Source organism: Papilio xuthus, unplaced genomic scaffold (assembly GCF_000836235.2).
Source record: "Papilio xuthus unplaced genomic scaffold, Pxut_1.1 DF825017.1, whole genome shotgun sequence".
NCBI classification, from domain to species: Eukaryota; Metazoa; Arthropoda; class Insecta; order Lepidoptera; family Papilionidae; genus Papilio; species Papilio xuthus.
Window position 1 is genome coordinate 222,047 of NW_013533632.1, and position 18,906 is coordinate 240,952.

The window sequence follows — 18,906 nt, forward strand, 5'->3', positions numbered from 1 at the left end:
TACTCTGATCACAACAAGTAAAGTCACAATAAAACAATAAACATATTATTTGTCGCATCAGGTATATAGTATGGTTGTTTACTTTCATTATATATATAATATATAATACAAGACTGTTTTCATATATTTTTGTTTAATATGTTTATAACATATTGGATTGGTGCATAACTGACCGGACATGGTCCTTGTAGTTAGGAAAGTCGCCGCAGTGTAAGGCCATACCTACACAAGGCAACATAACTCTACGTAATGTTACAGAGGTTCTGTCACAGCGCGTGTTGGCGACATTTCCATCTGTTATCGCCGATTTTTAAAATAGCGAAGCAAATCTATCCAGTTGACATGACGCCTGTACGTCAGTACAAGACCAAGTACCTTGTGTACAAAGAGCCATGTTCACTGCGGCGACTTAATAAAGGTGCGGTTACAAGGAAAGACTGCTTTATGTTAAAATACTTTTTTATCTTCCTTTATACTTTACCTATATATATATATATATATTACTCACATATGTATTACCATCATCATATACCCATCGTAATAAAAGGTTTATGTCACCATAAATTTGCATTATTATTCTCTTCGCCTACCCCAAAAAAAGTATACTTAAAAATAATTTACTTGGAAATGTTAAGTAAATATACATAAATACGTGTAGATTCCTCTGTATCCTGTGCAATCTGCTGGCCTGCTGGCGTGCTGGCGTGCTGGCATGCTGGCATGCTGTCCTGCTGGCCTTGCTTACGTATCAAACAATTTGTAACAGCTCCGTGATGACAAGTAAAAAGAAAATATGAAATAAAACATTTATTTAACTGCTCGTCGATTTCATGTATGAAATGCTTAAAGTGATTACTCTCTGATGTCACATCATCATTTTTTACCACAAAATTAATAACTAACTACTATAAAAAGCTAAATAAGGTAATTAATATGTTCCGTCTTTGTACTTCAATACTTCCTAGCAGTTCAAATTACTGGATTACAACTTGGATGGATGGATGAGATGCATGTGTACATAGTTCTGGGTACCTTGCACAGAGGCTAGGGCTAACTAGGGCTGGAGCTAGGGCTACAAAACTCGATGTCCAAGAAGATGCGACAACGAATACATATTATATGTATACCAAATTTCATTGAGATCCGTTCAACCGTTCTGGAGATATCTTCAAACAAACATCCTCCACCACCCTTCCATCCATCCATTGTAACATTTGCATTTATAATATTAGTGAGAAGTAAGATCGAATAAATGATACGTTACAATAATGACAAGATATAAAAGAAAGTAAATATCTAGTACATAAATTAAGTTTATTAATGATGTTATAGAGGTGGCAGCTGATGCTCGGATAGCTGCGGCTTGCCAAAGCAGTTATAGTAGTGACAGAAGGGCAAACCAGATGTTTACGTCGTTTGTTCTTGAGAGACGCTGGTTGACAAGAAAGTGTTGAGTGTACACGTAAGGTGATGTTTAACGCACATAGCTGTCGGACAGTGAGTACCGAAATGTCCTTATACAGCTGGGTACTCGGATACCGATACGGTTTGTGGATGACTTTCAGAACTGCACTTTGTGAGCCCTCTCATGGTGAAGTAAATATGTTTTATAGGGATCACCAGAAGCAGATATGCAGAAGGTAAGGAGTGTCTGAGCTAAAGCAAAATAAACAATTTTTAACAAACGCCTTAAGTTATATTTCTCAAATGTTTTCATAGGGAACATAATTTTACGAACACCTGACACCGTCACATAGATATGTTTCTGCCAACACATGCACGTGCTAGAGATGTAAACCACTAGATACGATTGACATAAACACAAGAGCTTCTGTGTAAAGGAGGACTATGCCAACATTTGTCTGTGGAGTGACGGCATGATAGGCTTTATACCTGAGTGGCCTGACAAAGTTATGTACTGGGATTTAGTAACATTCAGCGAGAGCAAGTTTGATGATAGCCAATCCTATAGCAGCCTACAGCAATTGCATGATCAGCCGATCGGTGAACAGAATGCCATGTTTCGTTTATAATGAGCACACAGTATCATCTACATAGACTAGAATATTACACTTTGGAATTGACAGTTGGCACAATCTATTTATGTATTATATAATAAAAATAGTTTAGGAACATGCACGTTACCCTTTGGTAGGGCAAGGGTTAGGTTCATATCGTCACTGACACAGTTTTCAAAAGTTGTGTGAGTGGACGGACTGACTGTTGTTGGTTGCAATTTGTTAAGTCATGGAAAAGTTTTAGCGCTATGTCTCTTAAATCTTTGTCCTCTAATAGTCGTACGAGGATGGAGCTAGAGACCGTGTCGAATGCTATGGCTAGAACGAGGAAAATACAATGGTTTTTGTCTTGGATTCAAGATTCTTAGCAAGGTTCAGACGCCTCTTCTGAAACAGAATTGATTTGAGACAATTATTTTGTTATGTTCGAGATAGCTAGCTAGCAATCTTTTGTTTAAAATCTTTTCCATAATTTTTGACAAAGTAGTACGCTCTAGTCTACACTTTTTGACACAATCTCCATCTTACTTAGATATATGAGTGACCATTGCCTTCTTAAAACTATCAGGGAATTAGATAAACGTATATAACAGATATAAACATATATACTAGGACATGTACATGTCTGCAACAAGTAAATGGCGGCGGATCGATAGTATATCTTGTATGTGGGTGTTGGATATGCGCGTAACTTACAGCTCCGGGACGTGCGCGGCCTCCGCGCGACCTCGGCCACTCCGCTTTCCGCCGGCACGCGAACCGCACGCGTCGCAATTTACAGATATTTCTTTGTTCTTGGAATGGTTCAGTGAAACTACTTTTATAAACTCTTAAATAAATATTGAACATTCAGTGAGTGACAATTGTGGTGCACACCTGACTTTACATATCTGATGTGAAGAGACAGTGAGCGGCCGAGCACCTGCCAAGTGTCGCAGCGGAGCACACGGTACCCGTGAGTATATACATCTGTGCTATAAGCAAAATTTTACTTTTTACATAAAGAGGTACCGGGTGTAAAAAGTAAAACTATCTTACATTTAAAGCTCCGTAATTATGGATTTAACGTAATATATTCTCAAGCCTTGATTTAATTAATATACTAGTTAAAGTCAAAACATGCTATACTTATACCTTTAGACTAAGAATTGTGATATGAAAAAAAAATCAATAGTTGGCCAAAATTATGTAATTACGTGCTTAAAACTCTACACAACATGGCTACCCAACTTTGTCCTTTGTTAAATATGCGATCGATTGACCTTCAGGGTATATCTGGGAATATCGCACTTGCGCAGGCGCGGTGACGCGCGGCCCGGGCCGGCCCGGGCCGGGGCGGGGCGCGGCGGGGCGGGGAGGTGAAGGCATTCGAGATTGCTCGACCTTTGTCCTTTTTATTTGCTAAACTTGTATTGAATAAAAGCAACAATTACTACAAGTATGTAGTAGTTTTCAATCTTCTGCAGTTCTTCCAAATTGTTTATGTGAAGGAACGCCCCAGCGAGGCGATCATTTCAGTATAATATTGATGAAATTCGCTGCCATATTGTTCAACATTTGATCGATCGAGCTGCAACGCAGGTCGCGAGCCCGGGCAAGGTAGACAGGAGCGGGCCACCACCGAGCGAGAGGTGGTGGGGGTGGGGGTGTGGGTGGGGGTGGGGGCGCAGGAAATACACCCCGCAAAGCTCCTAGATGTAATATTGATTCAGGCAATGGAAGAGTTATGCAAACTTCGAAGTAATTTTATTGACGCGCAAGAGATTCATATAAAAACCATTAATTTGTTTTCTGTTATAATAAAACAAATACATGTATATAGTTTTTGCTTATATAAAAGTGTTTCATGTTATTTAAAATGCAAATTTTCAAACGGATTATAAGGTTTACTGAGAAAATTTGGCCACAAACTAGAAAGCTGGTAACTTTGCCCCTTCCCCCCCCCCTCACTTTACACCTTTTTCACAAGAACTTTGGGGGCTGATTTTCTCAAAATCCTTTTAGTGCTCCCCTATCTAGTAACAGAAACGTCATTGATTTCAAAATGTCAACATTGTAGAATGTGTGACGTAAGTGGTGTTTGCTACACTCCGGGCAAGAATGTGAATCTTATTTCTCCTCACTCAACAAAATCGGTTCAGTCGTTTGGACTCCAGGAGGTCACAAAGGAACTTACGTACAAACAAAGCCATGCATATAAAACGTATATACATAAAAACTCCCTCTTGTAAGTAGGGAATGAACAATTCCAAGAACACAATAGGTCGCATACATAATTCAGTAAAATAATTGTGATAGGGGAGGTGCAGGGTAGGGTACGTGTGCTTGTGCAACACAAACTCGGCAAACAAAAGTCCCTGCAACGCAATAAAAGGCGTGGCCTACCAGACACTCGAGTCACAAATGTGCCGCCCCAACTCTCAAGGAGGGATACAAATAGCCTTCAATTAAAAATGCTTTTAATTTGGACTTTTCAATAAGTGTTAGCTTAGCTCTTTGACAGCTAGCTATTCATTTTATGTCTACTAAAGTAAATGAAGCCATGAAGACACCAAGATAGATAGTTTTTACGTTTCATTTAAAGACTAAAGAGAGGAGTTTTAACCATTTTTATTAGTCTTACAGTTCCCGGTTCACCTTATCTAAGCTGTAACAATAAATTGCGAGAGGAAATCAATAAGGCTATATTTTTACAGTCCTAACTAACTCCTCAAACTACACGCGGACAAAGTCGTGAAAAACGACTTTTCTGCTATAAAATACTATAGATATATACTAAATGCTTAGTGCCTTACAAGTTGGCAGCATAATTAGGTATGTACTTCGTTGAGCAAAGAGCAAAGGTTTTTTATTATCTCCCAAGGAGACTGAACAAGGCGGCGGGGCGCAGTGCGCTGCATAAATCATGAAGCGACGTCTGCATGTAAATTGCGATTTATATTCATAACCTGTTAAACATATCGATGCCTTGAATCCTTTCTTGTTTTTGTCCAAGAACGGTTGAATATCAATTCTTTTAGTAAACATATAGGTAATGCCTAAAACATACGTAGACATTCGGTCGCAATAACAAGCAAATAACTTGTACTTGCCGTGCACTTTTACCTATTCACTTAATCTGATGAGTAAATCGAATTTTACAAATTATTAAGATATAATTAAACCGCTTTTAAGTGTTGTAAAATGCTGTAACTGTAGTATTCGACGTGTCCACTATAGATGTAATGTCTTGTTACAGTAGCCAGCAGCAAGCAGCAAGCAACTAGCAGCCATGACGGTTAAGGATTGTGAGGACGCTCTTCGAGCGCTTTACATGCGGGACGTTTCGGGCAGTGTAGACGCTTTAACACTGTGGTAAGAAGCATACACATAATAATTCAGATATTTTTAAAGAAATATATTTATATATTACACTGGCAGCCGATATTAATAAACTATCATAGAAATTATTCCAATTACCGTGTATGAAACGGAGTCCACAAATTATTCTTTAAAATATTGATATTTTTAATAGCCATTACTATCTTAAGATTACATAAATAAATTTAAAATATTAATTAAAAAATAGTAGTTAACCCATTAGTGCATAAAGTTTATTAACGCCTTTTTCATTATGATCACAGTAATATATTTTCATTTCGAGTGTATTTGATCATTAAATTTTAAAAATATTTAATCAATATGAAAGTTTAGATTTTATAGGCCGTCTGATAAATCGGACGTTATGCACGGCGGACAATGTAGATGTTAAAAAAATATGAAAATAAAAGTACGACTTTCATGAATAAATTTACTATAATAAGCAAGAGAAAATAAATAGATTTTAATTTACTACGTGGTATGCCATGTGAAATTTCGGGTGAAGGCCTACATCACATTTCTGACACTGGTATTTACTTTTCCCGCCACATTGATTTGTCACCGACGTTCAGTATTTATTGGGACCAGCCAATGTCCTTTACCGTCGTATCTCATTGTACATATTGGTTTTGCTGGCTTGCGGCCTAGATGCGGCGGTATGCCATATGTGGAAAGCAAGCTTCTTGCTATGAACCGTCTAAAAACGAATAAGGAATCGGTGTCTCTCGTGCAGCCATTCTTCCGAGCAAGTAACCAGGCGTTTACTACCGACACGTCTAGCAAATATGCAAATATGGGCCACCACCACTTCTTTATTCGCATCCGAGTTCGTAAGTTCGCCACGGCCTGGTCGCATTTGTCTACTCAACCCATATACTTATTGTAATTTGAAATAAGCGATGGCTGAGGGACTTGCACTTTAGCTGTTTTTTTCGTTAGACCAGCGGGTTGCAGATGTAATTGCAAGATTTTCAAAGTTAGTGGCTACTGTGACAACATTGTTATCATTCCACCGGCATACGAAGACATCATCAGCTAATCGGTAATCGTGAACGTGACCTCGCGCTTCCCGGAATGTCATACCAACAGTATTACCACTTCAAATATATATTACACTACTGTTTAAAAAAATAAACGGTTAGTAAAATATATACAACTCCTAAAATAACAATTTTATTGGCATCTGATTTATCGAACGTTTTGCACTAATGGGTTAAATTTGAACAAAAATGTTTCTATAAGCTGGTTTAATAGTAAAGCTTACTACAGGTGCCTTACAAACGTGAATCATTCATATGACCGCGAGCTGGAGAACTACGCGCCTATAGTAGCGTCTAACTCCGCGCAACTGGAAACCGTCCTGGAAGAGTACAGGACCACGCGCGACTGCATGGCCGCCAAGCTCGACACCCACACGGCCACCTGCCACACCGAGTACCAAAACCAGCGCGTACGTGAGCCCTACTTGTCTCCCCTCACCTCCACAACTGGCATGACCACCTTCTAAACGTGACGTGGCAGCATCACGTCACGTACACATTTGCATTACGATGCCGAAAAGCCATGCATACATTTCAAGACAACACAAACTCCTAAGTTTTCGTAATATTAAAAATGATTAACAAGCAGATGCATTTAGACAGTAGGTCTAGATTCGGAGTGTACCACACTCGTTCTGCGTGAAAGATATCACTTGGGAATACTTTAATTGTAGACGTCTAGTCATTTGATGAACTTGCTATTTACAACTTGAAGACAGCCACTAACATTTATTTGTCGTTAAGGTTTTCCAACCATAGCCAGCAGTGCATAGCAGCAATAAAGTGGACTGTTTGTTTGTGCTTGAGGACGAGTAAAATGGCATTTAACGTATTGCAGAGGGACGCGGTGTTCGCCGGCATGACCTACCACCGCGCGATGGCCCGTTTGGGCGCCACATAGGAGTACTTTTCGCAGATTGCCCAACCAAGTCGCGTAAACAATTACAAGGGCAATCTGCGAGCTGCTGGTGCATTGTACACCTTTTTTGCGGATATACGGTTTGTAATCACTTATAAATACATATAGTTCAGTGTATATGCCAACATTAAATAAACTTAAGTTAGGACTTGACTTACTTCGTGTTTGCATTCGCGCTACCTGTAAGTTACTGAAGAATATCCTTGCACTTCGCAACTAACCAAATTTTTTTCAGCGACTCTTATGTCCTCATCGCAAGAAAAATTTGGACAAGCGAGGATGAATTACAATCATTCGAAACAGCGCTAATGCAATTTATGGAGGAATTCATCGAGTTCGTCGGCGTCGTGTCTTCTAACCTGCGCTCTCACGTGCTACACCTTTGCAACGAGGCTTTCCCGGTAAGTCCTCTCCACCCGGCTCTCCTCACGGTCGATGATGATGGCAATCAACAACTTATCTAAGATTTTATGATAACGTAATTTGTAAATGACAAAAAGTTACTTATGTAATATAAGTTTATTTGTGCCATCGTGGAATCTGCTTGTATTCCAAATTGAAAGTTGCCGTCGTTTATTTGACATGACATGATAACCACATACAACATATTCACTTATTCCTTATATACGTTAGTATAGATAGGTATGTATGAAGACATATTGAGTTTAGTGTATTATATATTTGATTTTGCGTCAGTTATTGAGTGAGATGGCGGCAGAATTTGAGAGGATCTTCGTCGGTCCCAAGCTGCGCCTCCGCAGCTCGCTTGCCGCCGCGGTCTACCGGCGGGCTGGCCACATCGACGTCACCATTAGAAACCTCCCAAAGACTTGTTACTGGCAAATCTTATGGGCTAACACGTAAGATACCTCTGTTTACTTATAATATATGTATGTATTAATAAATAAATACATACATATTGTGAAATATGCTGTATACATACAACTTGACTTTATTCCAGCTCGATTTTGTCGTTCAGCGACATCACAAGTGAATATTCAACCACAAAGAAGGAGCTGCTTAACTTCTGGCATATGCATACTCTGCCAACGAGCGGCCTCCGCATCACGCACAAAGACCTATTCAGTCTATGGAATCTGGCGGTCACCATTTTGGATGATAGGCGCTGCCAAGCAAAACTCATTGATGTATGTACTCCTCATCACTTTTATTATTTACAATTAAAATGAATGAAGTACATTGGCAGATGCTGCAAATCTGGTGGAAGCTACACATCTTGATCCTGGTCCAGGCAGAAATCTGCCTTTTGTTGAACATCCATTTGACAATTGTACATGTAATGCCTTGTATTGACTAAAATATATGTTACTGCTTATCCAATGAAGATGTGGCGATTTTAACAGATATTGGTGGTGACTGACGTCCAGATCAAGGCCTTCGGGGAAGCGTGGCCGCGTTACATGGAGCCGGATCGCGTCGCCTTCAACTACTACGTCATAGGGTGCTGCTACGCCGCAATGGAACTCAACGAGTCCGCTATTGAGTATTTACTCAAAGTCACCAGGTAAGTGATGCATACTTTCATTCATGGCTTCATTCATCATAAAATATATTTTTCAATAATAGCCCATTAACGTATTCTTCTTGACAGAATGAAGCCGCAAATAAAGGGCGATCCGTTTCTGGTGCCTTTCGCCATGATAGAAGCAGCAATGTGCTACCACTGTCTAGGCAATGCAGACATGGGAAACGAACTCATGAACATAGCACAGTGAGTCTCTCTCTTCTCTCTCTTTACAGTGGTACTCTCCTTCTTACTTGCGGGGTACAAATTACACTGTTCCTTCTTGGAAACACATCGCAATTACGCAAAATCCATACAGCCGTTCTCGAGGTACTTTAAAACAAACATCCATCCAAACATTCACATTCATAATATTAGTAAGATAGCCAATTCTCAGACTTACTGAATATGCATATAAAAAGTAAAAAAAATTGTTTTGGATAAATGCTATACAGTAAGTAACTATTTGTGACACGAGAATATATATGTGATGCGAACAGGGCGGAGTACGGCAGCAGTTCCCGGGAGTGCAAGAAGTTGCTGCGCGTGTACCGCCGCGTGCTGCGCTTTCCGCCGGGCTCCGTCTACCGGAACGAGAACAACACCCACTCCGACTTAGAGGACAATATTCCCGAACTCGGATTGGATTTCACCGATAACAGTGAAGATTAAATTAATAATGGTTATCATGCGAAAGAGAAGCCGGCCACCGCAGCAAAGCAGACGGCGTTCTCTGACGCGGTGGGAGTACTTCCAGTGCCATTAAGACGCCGCTCTGCTACGCCGGGGCACTGCTGTTCTTCTTCGCTTGAAGTGGCTTCGTTACACGAGCCTTCAGATCAATTAAATGATCGCAATGATAACCCTATATGTATTAGATGTAGCCGTCGACCGCCACATCGACGAATAATTATATCGATTAGTTTTTAAATGTAAGCTGTTTGTTCATTATATGTACATACAATGTAGGCACATTATTGTTTGGAGAGTCCTTTTCATTACTAACGACTTGTTGTTCAGTATATATGTACTAAGCAACTCCAAGCTTCTCAATAATGTGCAAGTACTCTACTGCAGTAAATGTGAAACACCTTTTCATTATAAATGTTTGTGTACCAGGAGCATGGTATAAATCCCTGTTAACCGGAATACCTTGCAAAGGAAGAGTCACTGTATGTATTTACTGCTACTGCTACTACTACGATTATTTCACTTGTTTATCCCATTCTTTAAATATTCTAAAGGAGCTTAAAGACAAAGTATTTCTAAAATATTTTATGATGGAATGAAGAAAAGACTTAAGCGTTTGCTATTTTGCGGGAACCGCACATTTTGGAAAGTGTTTTGAGACTGATGATTTACATAAAAAAAAAAACAAGGAAATAATTAACTAAAAGTACTTCATGTTTTATTTTTATTTTTACGCAAACAAAAGCGTCTCTTATAATAACGTGAACGACATTTAAAAATGGCGATTAGACTTATTCATGTTTCCTTGTAGTTGATATCTTTTTATTGTTATATATTTTGATTTGTTCTGCAGACTAACATAACATTTTAAAGACGTGTGTGTGTGTGTGTGTACGTAATATCGATGGCTCCTACGTAAACTGTCTATGTTGTACCTATGTTATTTATATTGAGGTTATTATTTTATTTACGTGTTTTTTTACACACGAGTGCAGCTGCGGAATGTTCTCTTCATGTTGATACAAGAACCGAAGTGGGACCTCCAGCCCTGGCCCGCCCGAGACGCTGACACTCGTCATCGACATCACTCGACATTTTGATTTATACTTCAGTTCCCCTCCCCCCCCCCCCCCCCCCTTCTACGTAGAGGTCATCTATATTTAGAAATATGTACATTTATGTTATTGTTGTTGATTCCTAATATTCTTATATAGATGTTTACGGTTAATTTACTCTTCTATGAATAGTTTAGGTGGTAAGATGATATAATACATATATTATAAGCAAGTAATTATTAACTAAATGAGTAAATACATACGTACATTCATGGATTTACATAAATACATTTACTCGATATTATTCATTATTACTTCATTGGAAATTCCCAGACAATGAAACTCAATTTTGTGCAAGAGAACTGTTTAATGATGGAATGATGTAATGGAAAGCTACGTATTGGGATGTTTATGTTGAGCAGAAGGTCGAGCAGAGTGTGACAGCAGCCGCCGTGCCGTCGCACCGCCGCAACGCCGCACCGGTAGCATACGTCTTATTATATTACAATTTTAATAACTGTTTAATCTTGTACTATTATAATGATTAGTACTTAATTAAGTAAAGCAACATGTACGCCATTTGCGTATTTTAGAGATTGTTTGAATGTTTTAATCGATGTTTAATTATACTAAGAAACAATTATCGTGTCTAATAGATATAATGAGGATTTTACATTTCCATGGCCTCGGAAATCTATCTCTATGCGCAACTATTGCAGGCGCTCTTCTGTGTATTCATTATATGTCTATGTATCCATTATGTGGCAAATAAATGTTCATCGATGATATTGTTGTGTTATTTGACAAACAGAGCAACGTAATAGTTATCAACTCACTAAATTACCCTTTCTACGGACACGGAGACAAACGAGCAACCAGCAGGCAACATGAAGACGGCATGTGACCGAGGTTATCATTATCACTCACATGCTGCTATATTGAACCCCAATGTTAATCAAAATATCGTCTATTATTTCAAGTCTCATTGTTGTATTTAGGCTTTAGAAAAAGAAAACAACTGCACAATATGTTAATTGTTTTTTATTCAATATTTATATTATTACACGCCGCTACACTGTGAGACGCTCATTACAAAACTCTCCTTTGGTTAAACCAATTAATCAATCAAATAGTAAACGATAGATCCGGTCACCACAATAAATTCTTCAATAGAAATATGTGAAATAGGAAACCAAAAATTCGAACACACACACACACCCACGGTGCTCACGTGAAAATCTACGCAATTTCATGATTCGCACTCGGAATTTTTGTCGCCAGCGCCATCTTGCATGTTACATTGTAACTATGATTGTAATCCAAAAAAAATAAAATTGAACGATGTATGACGGAAATGTTGCATTAAATATTTAGCACTTTTTAATTTTCTACCGATAAATTCATCTGCAAAAATAATTTATTAATATAATGAATACTTAAATAAAATCTGTTCTGCAAATATGCTGCCATCTAGGAATCCAAACATATAATATCACACAAATTTTAACTGTTATTTTTTACATCTAACAGATGGCAGCAGTCTTTTAAAATGTCACTATATTCAAAAAAAATCTGGATTTAACTTTTTTTATAAGTTTTTTTTACGATCACTTAACGTAAACACAAAATAAACATAAACACAAAAACATAAGAAAGAGGCAAACGTGCGCCAAGAAGTGCGAGCAACATTCCGTGTCTTACATTAGAAAGATGTAGACGTTGACCAGGTTGAAAATATCGATTCGCTCTACTAAAGTATACCGATCTTATTGGAGACCAGCTTGGCCTTGTTTTCCAACTAAACGTCACTCGATATGGCAACGCTAAAAATACCAATACTGTCAGAGGCAACCAGGAGAATGTTCTCGAAGTGGCAATTTACAAAGAAGGGATCTTTTTGTTTTTATGATCGTTATATTCTTAATTAATATATTCCCAGTGAGGGACTTAGATCGACAAGAAATTCAGACTCTGGCTACAGATTTATGTTGGAATTTGAAGAATGAGGATCAAGTACATCGGAACTTTCCCCGGGAGTATCCTCCCGAGTAACTCAGGATTAGCGGCGTAAATATATTGTCTGGTCGGATCGTCTTATACCAAATCCCGCCAACTCTCAAGCTGGCGTCAAATTCCTCCAAGCGTTTTACCTTCTAACGTTCCTGTTACGTAGGTACAATATGCGTCGACACGCTGCCTTAGCATATAAATGCCGAGGCAGCAAACGAGCAAGCAACAGCAAATGTTGTGGCATATCAACCGGTAGGAAGGAATAGTATAAAATATGTATGAATGTAATGGCTTGTTCCCGAATGAGTGATCTGGAGCCCCTCGTATTCAATCGACGTCAACAAAAGAAAGAGGCGACGAGGCGACGAGGCGACACGAGGCGACGAGGCCAGGTCCAAGGACTCATCGGCCTCGTTCTCGATACATCAACATGTTGTCTCACTTTTCAAATCGTTCTACAGCAACATCGCCGCTCGATAAACATGTCGCACCGCACACCTTGTCTGGACGTTTACATTACAATAAAAAAAAATGAATTTCAAATAAGTACCTACCCCTAGCTAACACATTTTCATGTATGGGAATATACAATAGATGAAGAAGGTCGTTTTCTAAAAGAGGATTCGCAACAATGAAAACAGTTACCGTTACCCTTGAACAAACATTTAGATTTATATAAGCAAATATTCATTTAGAATTGCCATTTCTCGGACCGTGTAGCTTACAGCAGCTCGCTTTCAGGACTATAGCTAATGGCGGCCAAAACAAATGGAACCAATTTTTATATTGGGATCATATAATTGTATTCAACTAATTGATCACCATTGCCAGCCGTATACTAGCTGTCGCCCGCAACTCCCTCCCACTCCATGGATATATAAAAAAAAACTTAATTAGTGAGTGTAGCCTATGTGTTCTTTCAGACTATGCTCTATACCAAATTTAATCGAGATACGTTCAGCCGTTTTAGAGATAACTTCAAACACCCATCAATCAATTCACATCCCATCCATCTAAACATTCACATTTATAATATTAGTAAGTTAAATAAAAAGCAGCTCTTCAAGGCATAAATTCGAAAAAAAAATGAATAAATAGTATCTTATGTCCGTCTCCTCCCAATTTTCAGGCATATCGGTAAAGCCGTTCTTGAGTTAATATTAATATATATTAATTAACCCTTAAATGGACAATGTTGTTTTTAAACAACATACTAAACATCACAGATAAAATTATCTTTATTTTATTTTTTTGTTAATTTTGACAACTAGTTCTTATTTCTAAAAAAAATAGTAAATTCATGTCTAGATTTTTTTACTCATTTTTCCTAGACAGTAATACATGTCTATTACACAAATATTTTTTTTTAAAACGTAAAAAAAAAATCGTCCATTTAAGGGTTAATAGTTAATATAATAAATAGTGTAACTAAGGCGACTTTCTTTTATATATAAATAGAAGAAGATATCTGCAAGTGGAAATCATTCGATAACTCGTTTATAGTGTATCTATTTGAGTAGATTAGTTTGACAATTCACTAGAGATCTAATGAGTAAAATCGATTATAATAATCGTCGATTATCGATTGTCTCTCTTATAGAACTTGCAATGGAAAATTTCGTGATTATTGTTTTGAATTTGAATTACAATATAAACGGAAATGTTCTTTTTATTCCTACTTTATTTTTTAAAATAACATAAAGAAATAAATCATTGAACCAAAAATTGAGATGTTTACAAGCAAAAAGAAATATTTTAATGATAATTGTGCGACACATGGCTAAATAATAACTGTTATAATGTCAAAAAGTAATATTAAAACTGAGTTACACTAATTATTTGTTTGATTAATATAACACATTATTATTACAAGACCGATTCTAGTTAGTTCATAGTTGCTCGTAATGCGCTGCGCATACACTCCGACACTATGACAACCGTCCAGTAGGTAAAACATTAATTAATCATCATATCAAATTAATTCGATACTTTATACGCGACAGTTGTCAAACTAATCTATATCTTAAATACACACATAATAATAAAGAAATGTTTTCTGCATTCAAACAGTGAAATACTATATGTGTTACATGAGTTGTGCGACCTCCTTGGAACCGCTTTTTACGTCATGGCCGCTGAGACAGCGAGCCATATTTTTCTTCTAAATTCGAGTCACCGTCAAACCGCATCTGCAGACAAAAGACAGCCGAGCACGATCAAGTCTCCGACACCGTCTTCCGAACTACAAAAACTGTTCACCCAATAATCCCAATCACCGGATACCAAGATGAACAAGCTATACATCGGTAACCTGCCCATCGAGGCTGACGAGGCGGCCGTGCGCCAGCTGTTTGCAGAACACAATCTGACGGTGGCAGACATTTCGGTGAAGCGCGGCGGCTACGCCTTCGTCGACTTCCCCGACCAGTCCGCCGCAGATAGAGCCATCGACAAGCTGCACGGTAACTATTTACCTCAATACTTATCTAACTGTATACTTTGTCAAAGCAACCTTCATAATATTGTAACATATTGGCGTGTAATAGATGTATGAACGTGGAAGCAACAAAATTTTAGATTTTTAGTAGAGTATGGTCCTCATTCACATAATTACAAACATTGGAAGATTGTTGAACATAATACATATTCAAACAGTGAAATAATTCCTCGCACACAACGTAAATATATAATTGAAATATGCCGATGTTATTGTGACAAATGTCACGCAGTTGCCCTATTATGTTATTTATTTTATGACAAAGCATAGCATTTAAACAAGTTGAACTAAAAGACATGGCTTTTTTATTGTAATACCGCATTCCGTACAACAAAATGTTGTGTTGTTGAGGTTGTTTGGTGAGGGCGGTTGCCCAGCAACCATACTGATTAATGAATCTGATGATCTGTCTGTATGTTGTTTAAGGTTACTCGTACTGTGGACTCCCGCTAATCATCGAGCCATCCGTTGCAAATAAAAAGGCGTAAGTAACAAGCGATATTGTTATTTTAATCTGTTTCCTGAAATTTCGTAAAATTGTTGTCGTTTCTCCCTAGTAAAAAATAAAATTATTAACAGTTTAACAAATACACAATACTTTAAACTTTTACGCATTGCATTTTCCTGCATTTGGGAAAATGTTCCATTACATTACGGTATTCATATGCGTCACTCATACTAACGACATTATGAAAATCGTCAAAGTTGCATGAAACAGGTATAAATATAATGTATTTTGTTCAGGTTTCGAGTGTGTTATTGTGTATCGTTTGGCAATAAGGTTATAATTAATTTAAAATGATATGTCAGTGAGTTATTTGTATGGATAAGATGAAGATTTAATTTGTTGTGTCTAGAGGAGCGCCCTAGAAGCGTTAAGTTGTAGATTGTTGTTGTGCAGGAAGGGTAACGAGGTGTCGATGGAGCATTGTGGCGTCGTATTGTAATGACAATGGCGATGTTAAGCGCGGCCAGTAAACACGCCGGCCGGCGCGATTCTCAGAACTTCTCGGAACTTTCTAGATGCGTCACCCGCACCGCACGCCTTCCGGCCTCGTCCGGTAATCAGGCGATCCGCAACAACACTCGAATCAACTGGAAGATTTAAACGTGCGTCATGATTAATGCAATATTGACAATCTAGAAATAGGAAGCTTTGTTTATGTGAGGTGTGACGTGTCGCTACGAGGTCGCGACGCGGATGAGCGTAAACAGTTCGAGAATTAACGAAGAAACTCGTTAAAAAAAAATTGCCGGATGTACTATTTATACATTTAAAGGTGTTGCCTGTTTTTAGCTAATACGATGCCTCAGGCCTTAGGGCTTGATAATAAATGTAAGCAACATGATAAGCATACGCGCCTGCATTACTTTAGGATTCGAGCAGAGAATCATCGCTGGCTTCGTCGCTCTTTTTGTACGGACTTATTCAACTTTGTTAAGCAACAGTGACGTAAGTTCAACACATGTACAGAAACACAATCACAAGAAGTCTTGTCCACTGATACGCACTCCGTAGCTATCTCTATGATTATCTATGAATATTATCTGCAAGATGAAGCTACTTTACGCTGAATGGTAGGTTTGGAGGTAAATAAAAAGTTGATAGGGACGGTGAGGTTATTTGCTGGCAGACTAATAAAATTGTCTCGCTTGTGTCGTACGGAGAATTTTGAGTGGTGTTTAGTCTCAGCGGTGGTGACGAGGTGGCGCAAGGGCATTGTATCGACGCGACGTGTCAGTTGACGCACGGGACAATGTCCGCGCACAGCTCGGAGCTTCACTAGTATTTTGTCTTGATAACACCCGCCTAAACTAAGAGGTAGTTACACGACACGACACGACACGACCTACAACACTACTCTACAAATGTTTACTTTTTTTATTTTCATGTACTGATAATAAATAAAGTCATTTATTCGGTCGGTATACATTAGAATTGGTATATTTTTTGTGTATGTTTTGTTATAATCAATAAATATTTTAATAGTTATATATATTTGTACACAGACTAGTAGATATTTATTCATACTTAAACAATGGTTTTAAACATTGTATAGCGACAAGTAAATACATATATACATTATATACTTTTTACATATTTATTCAATAAACATATTTTAGCGCACAGTTTAAAAAGTATTATAGCTTTTAATGTGCCCGCGTCGAAAACGGCATTCCGGACAGACATACAGAGTGGCAAAATGTTTTTAAATGTATTGCTCGTTGTCAGCTACGCTACGCAAACATCATGTTAGGAAATGTAATTGTTTTTGTCGATGTTACAATTATGTTAATATTTTTGTAAATAATTAGACATTGTTCCCTTCCCACTGTACACCAATGTACACCAATGTACACCACTGTAATATATCACTACTTGCCTATAAATAAATTGGTTTCCATTAGTGTCATACGTCCGTTTTCAATAAGAAAAAAAAACAATAAAATATTGAATTTTGCGTAAATTTTCTCAATGTTGCAGCGCATGCGCATTTGCTCAATGTGTGAGAGCATGCACACTGTAGATATGTGACGTTTGTCACTGTGTCATTGAACTTATATAAGTTGCCCGCTGACGTGAATGTATTTTTGTGTCGGCAGCGTGAACCCACCCACCCTGCAAAGCACCAGTAGCACGCAAATCAAGGAGACCAGCAACGACTCCTCGGGAGGGGCATGGAGGTAAGTCTAGTTGTAAGCAATTGACAGCCTTGTCACAAGTGCATCAGCCGAAAATATTTGAATAGTGAGAAATGTTTAGTGTTTGCTGCAGCACGGAGTACATATACATGCGTGTACAGCTACTAGTGTGTGTGTGTGTGTGTGCGTGCATCTTGACAACAAACAAACAAGGTAGGTAGGCGCGGACTGGTTTCTGTTTGCGGAAGTCGCTTCAGTCGACATTTCATTAAGTGATTTCTTAATGTTTTTATTTTGGGTAAGTAATGCCGGTGTGCGCAATAACATCTCTGTACTATAAGATAACAATTTTTCATGTGGCTCTTTTTTTAATTCAAGTTGCACAATGTATAAATTGAAAACAGCAGCACGGCAGCCAAAATGCCTTTATTCCGTTGTTACAAATCCTTGTATTATATATTTACATTTTTTATTTATATATTTATCATATTTTTATATATTTTTTATTATTTACATATTTTACGATAATATTATAATTCGCTCAATGACTATTCTTTACAACATTGAGTTGTTAACAACGCGCAATTCTCTCTACTCTTGTATTTAACAAGTAGATTACTACTACTATTACTTTTATTAGCAAAGGTATCGGTGGGCAGAACGCAAACTATTTGTATAACAGACAGATGGCATCCATAATTATTTACTCAACACACATTACTCTGAAAAAAGTCTATGCCGCGTAATAATTTTTAATACTTTACAAGGGAAAACTAGAACACACATACACACAACACAAATATTCTTGTTATTTGAGAAGAGTGGCGCTGTTTGTTTCGTGCTTTAAAACATTATCTCATTTTTATGTTTGAAGAACGCATCAAGGCATAATTTCTATTTCTATTAACTTGTGCGCGCATAATTTTGAGTTGATGTAAATTGCACAAGCATTTGCCATGTAATTGCCGCCTCCGACTTAAATACATTTATAAATTTCCTCTTAAATTCTGCTCTGATCCAGTCTCAGAGCGACCAGAAACGTCTAACGGAATAGAGTGCTTCGGTAATGATTTCACAAGTCGAAATAAGTTTTACTTTTATGAAATAAGACCAATATAATTTGTTTTTAAAATGTAGTAGGGGGGGGGG

At 37.9% G+C, this 18,906-nt stretch overlaps 2 protein-coding genes across 8 annotated transcripts in view; both read left to right on the top strand.

Moving 5' to 3' along the window:
* The first annotated feature begins 2,728 nt into the window (after positions 1-2,728).
* On the top strand, positions 2,729-11,393 carry LOC106126332 (uncharacterized). Of its 3 annotated transcripts, none has more exons than XM_013323939.1 (10): positions 2,729-2,973; positions 5,257-5,372; positions 6,648-6,828; positions 7,257-7,417; positions 7,573-7,738; positions 8,034-8,197; positions 8,299-8,485; positions 8,702-8,862; positions 8,950-9,069; positions 9,363-11,393. In XM_013323939.1, exons 5-10 carry the CDS (start codon positions 7,646-7,648, stop codon positions 9,532-9,534), a joined length of 897 nt encoding a protein of 298 aa, XP_013179393.1. In that variant the 5' UTR covers positions 2,729-2,973; positions 5,257-5,372; positions 6,648-6,828; positions 7,257-7,417; positions 7,573-7,645; the 3' UTR covers positions 9,535-11,393. The 3 variants fall into 3 exon arrangements, with proteins under 3 accessions (XP_013179393.1, XP_013179395.1, XP_013179396.1); XM_013323941.1 differs by having other exon boundaries at positions 5,260-5,372; XM_013323942.1 differs by having other exon boundaries at positions 5,264-5,372.
* Positions 11,394-14,795: 3,402 nt separating this feature from the next.
* The window catches only part of Imp (IGF-II mRNA-binding protein), a 52,703-nt gene continuing 48,592 nt past the window's right edge, over positions 14,796-18,906 (top strand). For 3 of the 5 annotated variants that reach the window (XR_001228330.1, XM_013323711.1, XM_013323712.1), the window contains exons 1-3: positions 14,797-15,079; positions 15,541-15,598; positions 17,719-17,799. Coding sequence is in view for 4 of the 5 variants with exons in the window: in XM_013323711.1 (XP_013179165.1) it covers positions 14,905-15,079; positions 15,541-15,598; positions 17,719-17,799 (314 nt within the window). In the remaining variant the exon portion in view is untranslated. Of the gene's footprint in view, positions 15,080-15,540; positions 15,599-17,718; positions 17,800-18,906 lie in introns of all 5 variants that reach the window. The other 2 variants (XM_013323709.1, XM_013323710.1) reach the window with 1 other exon arrangement.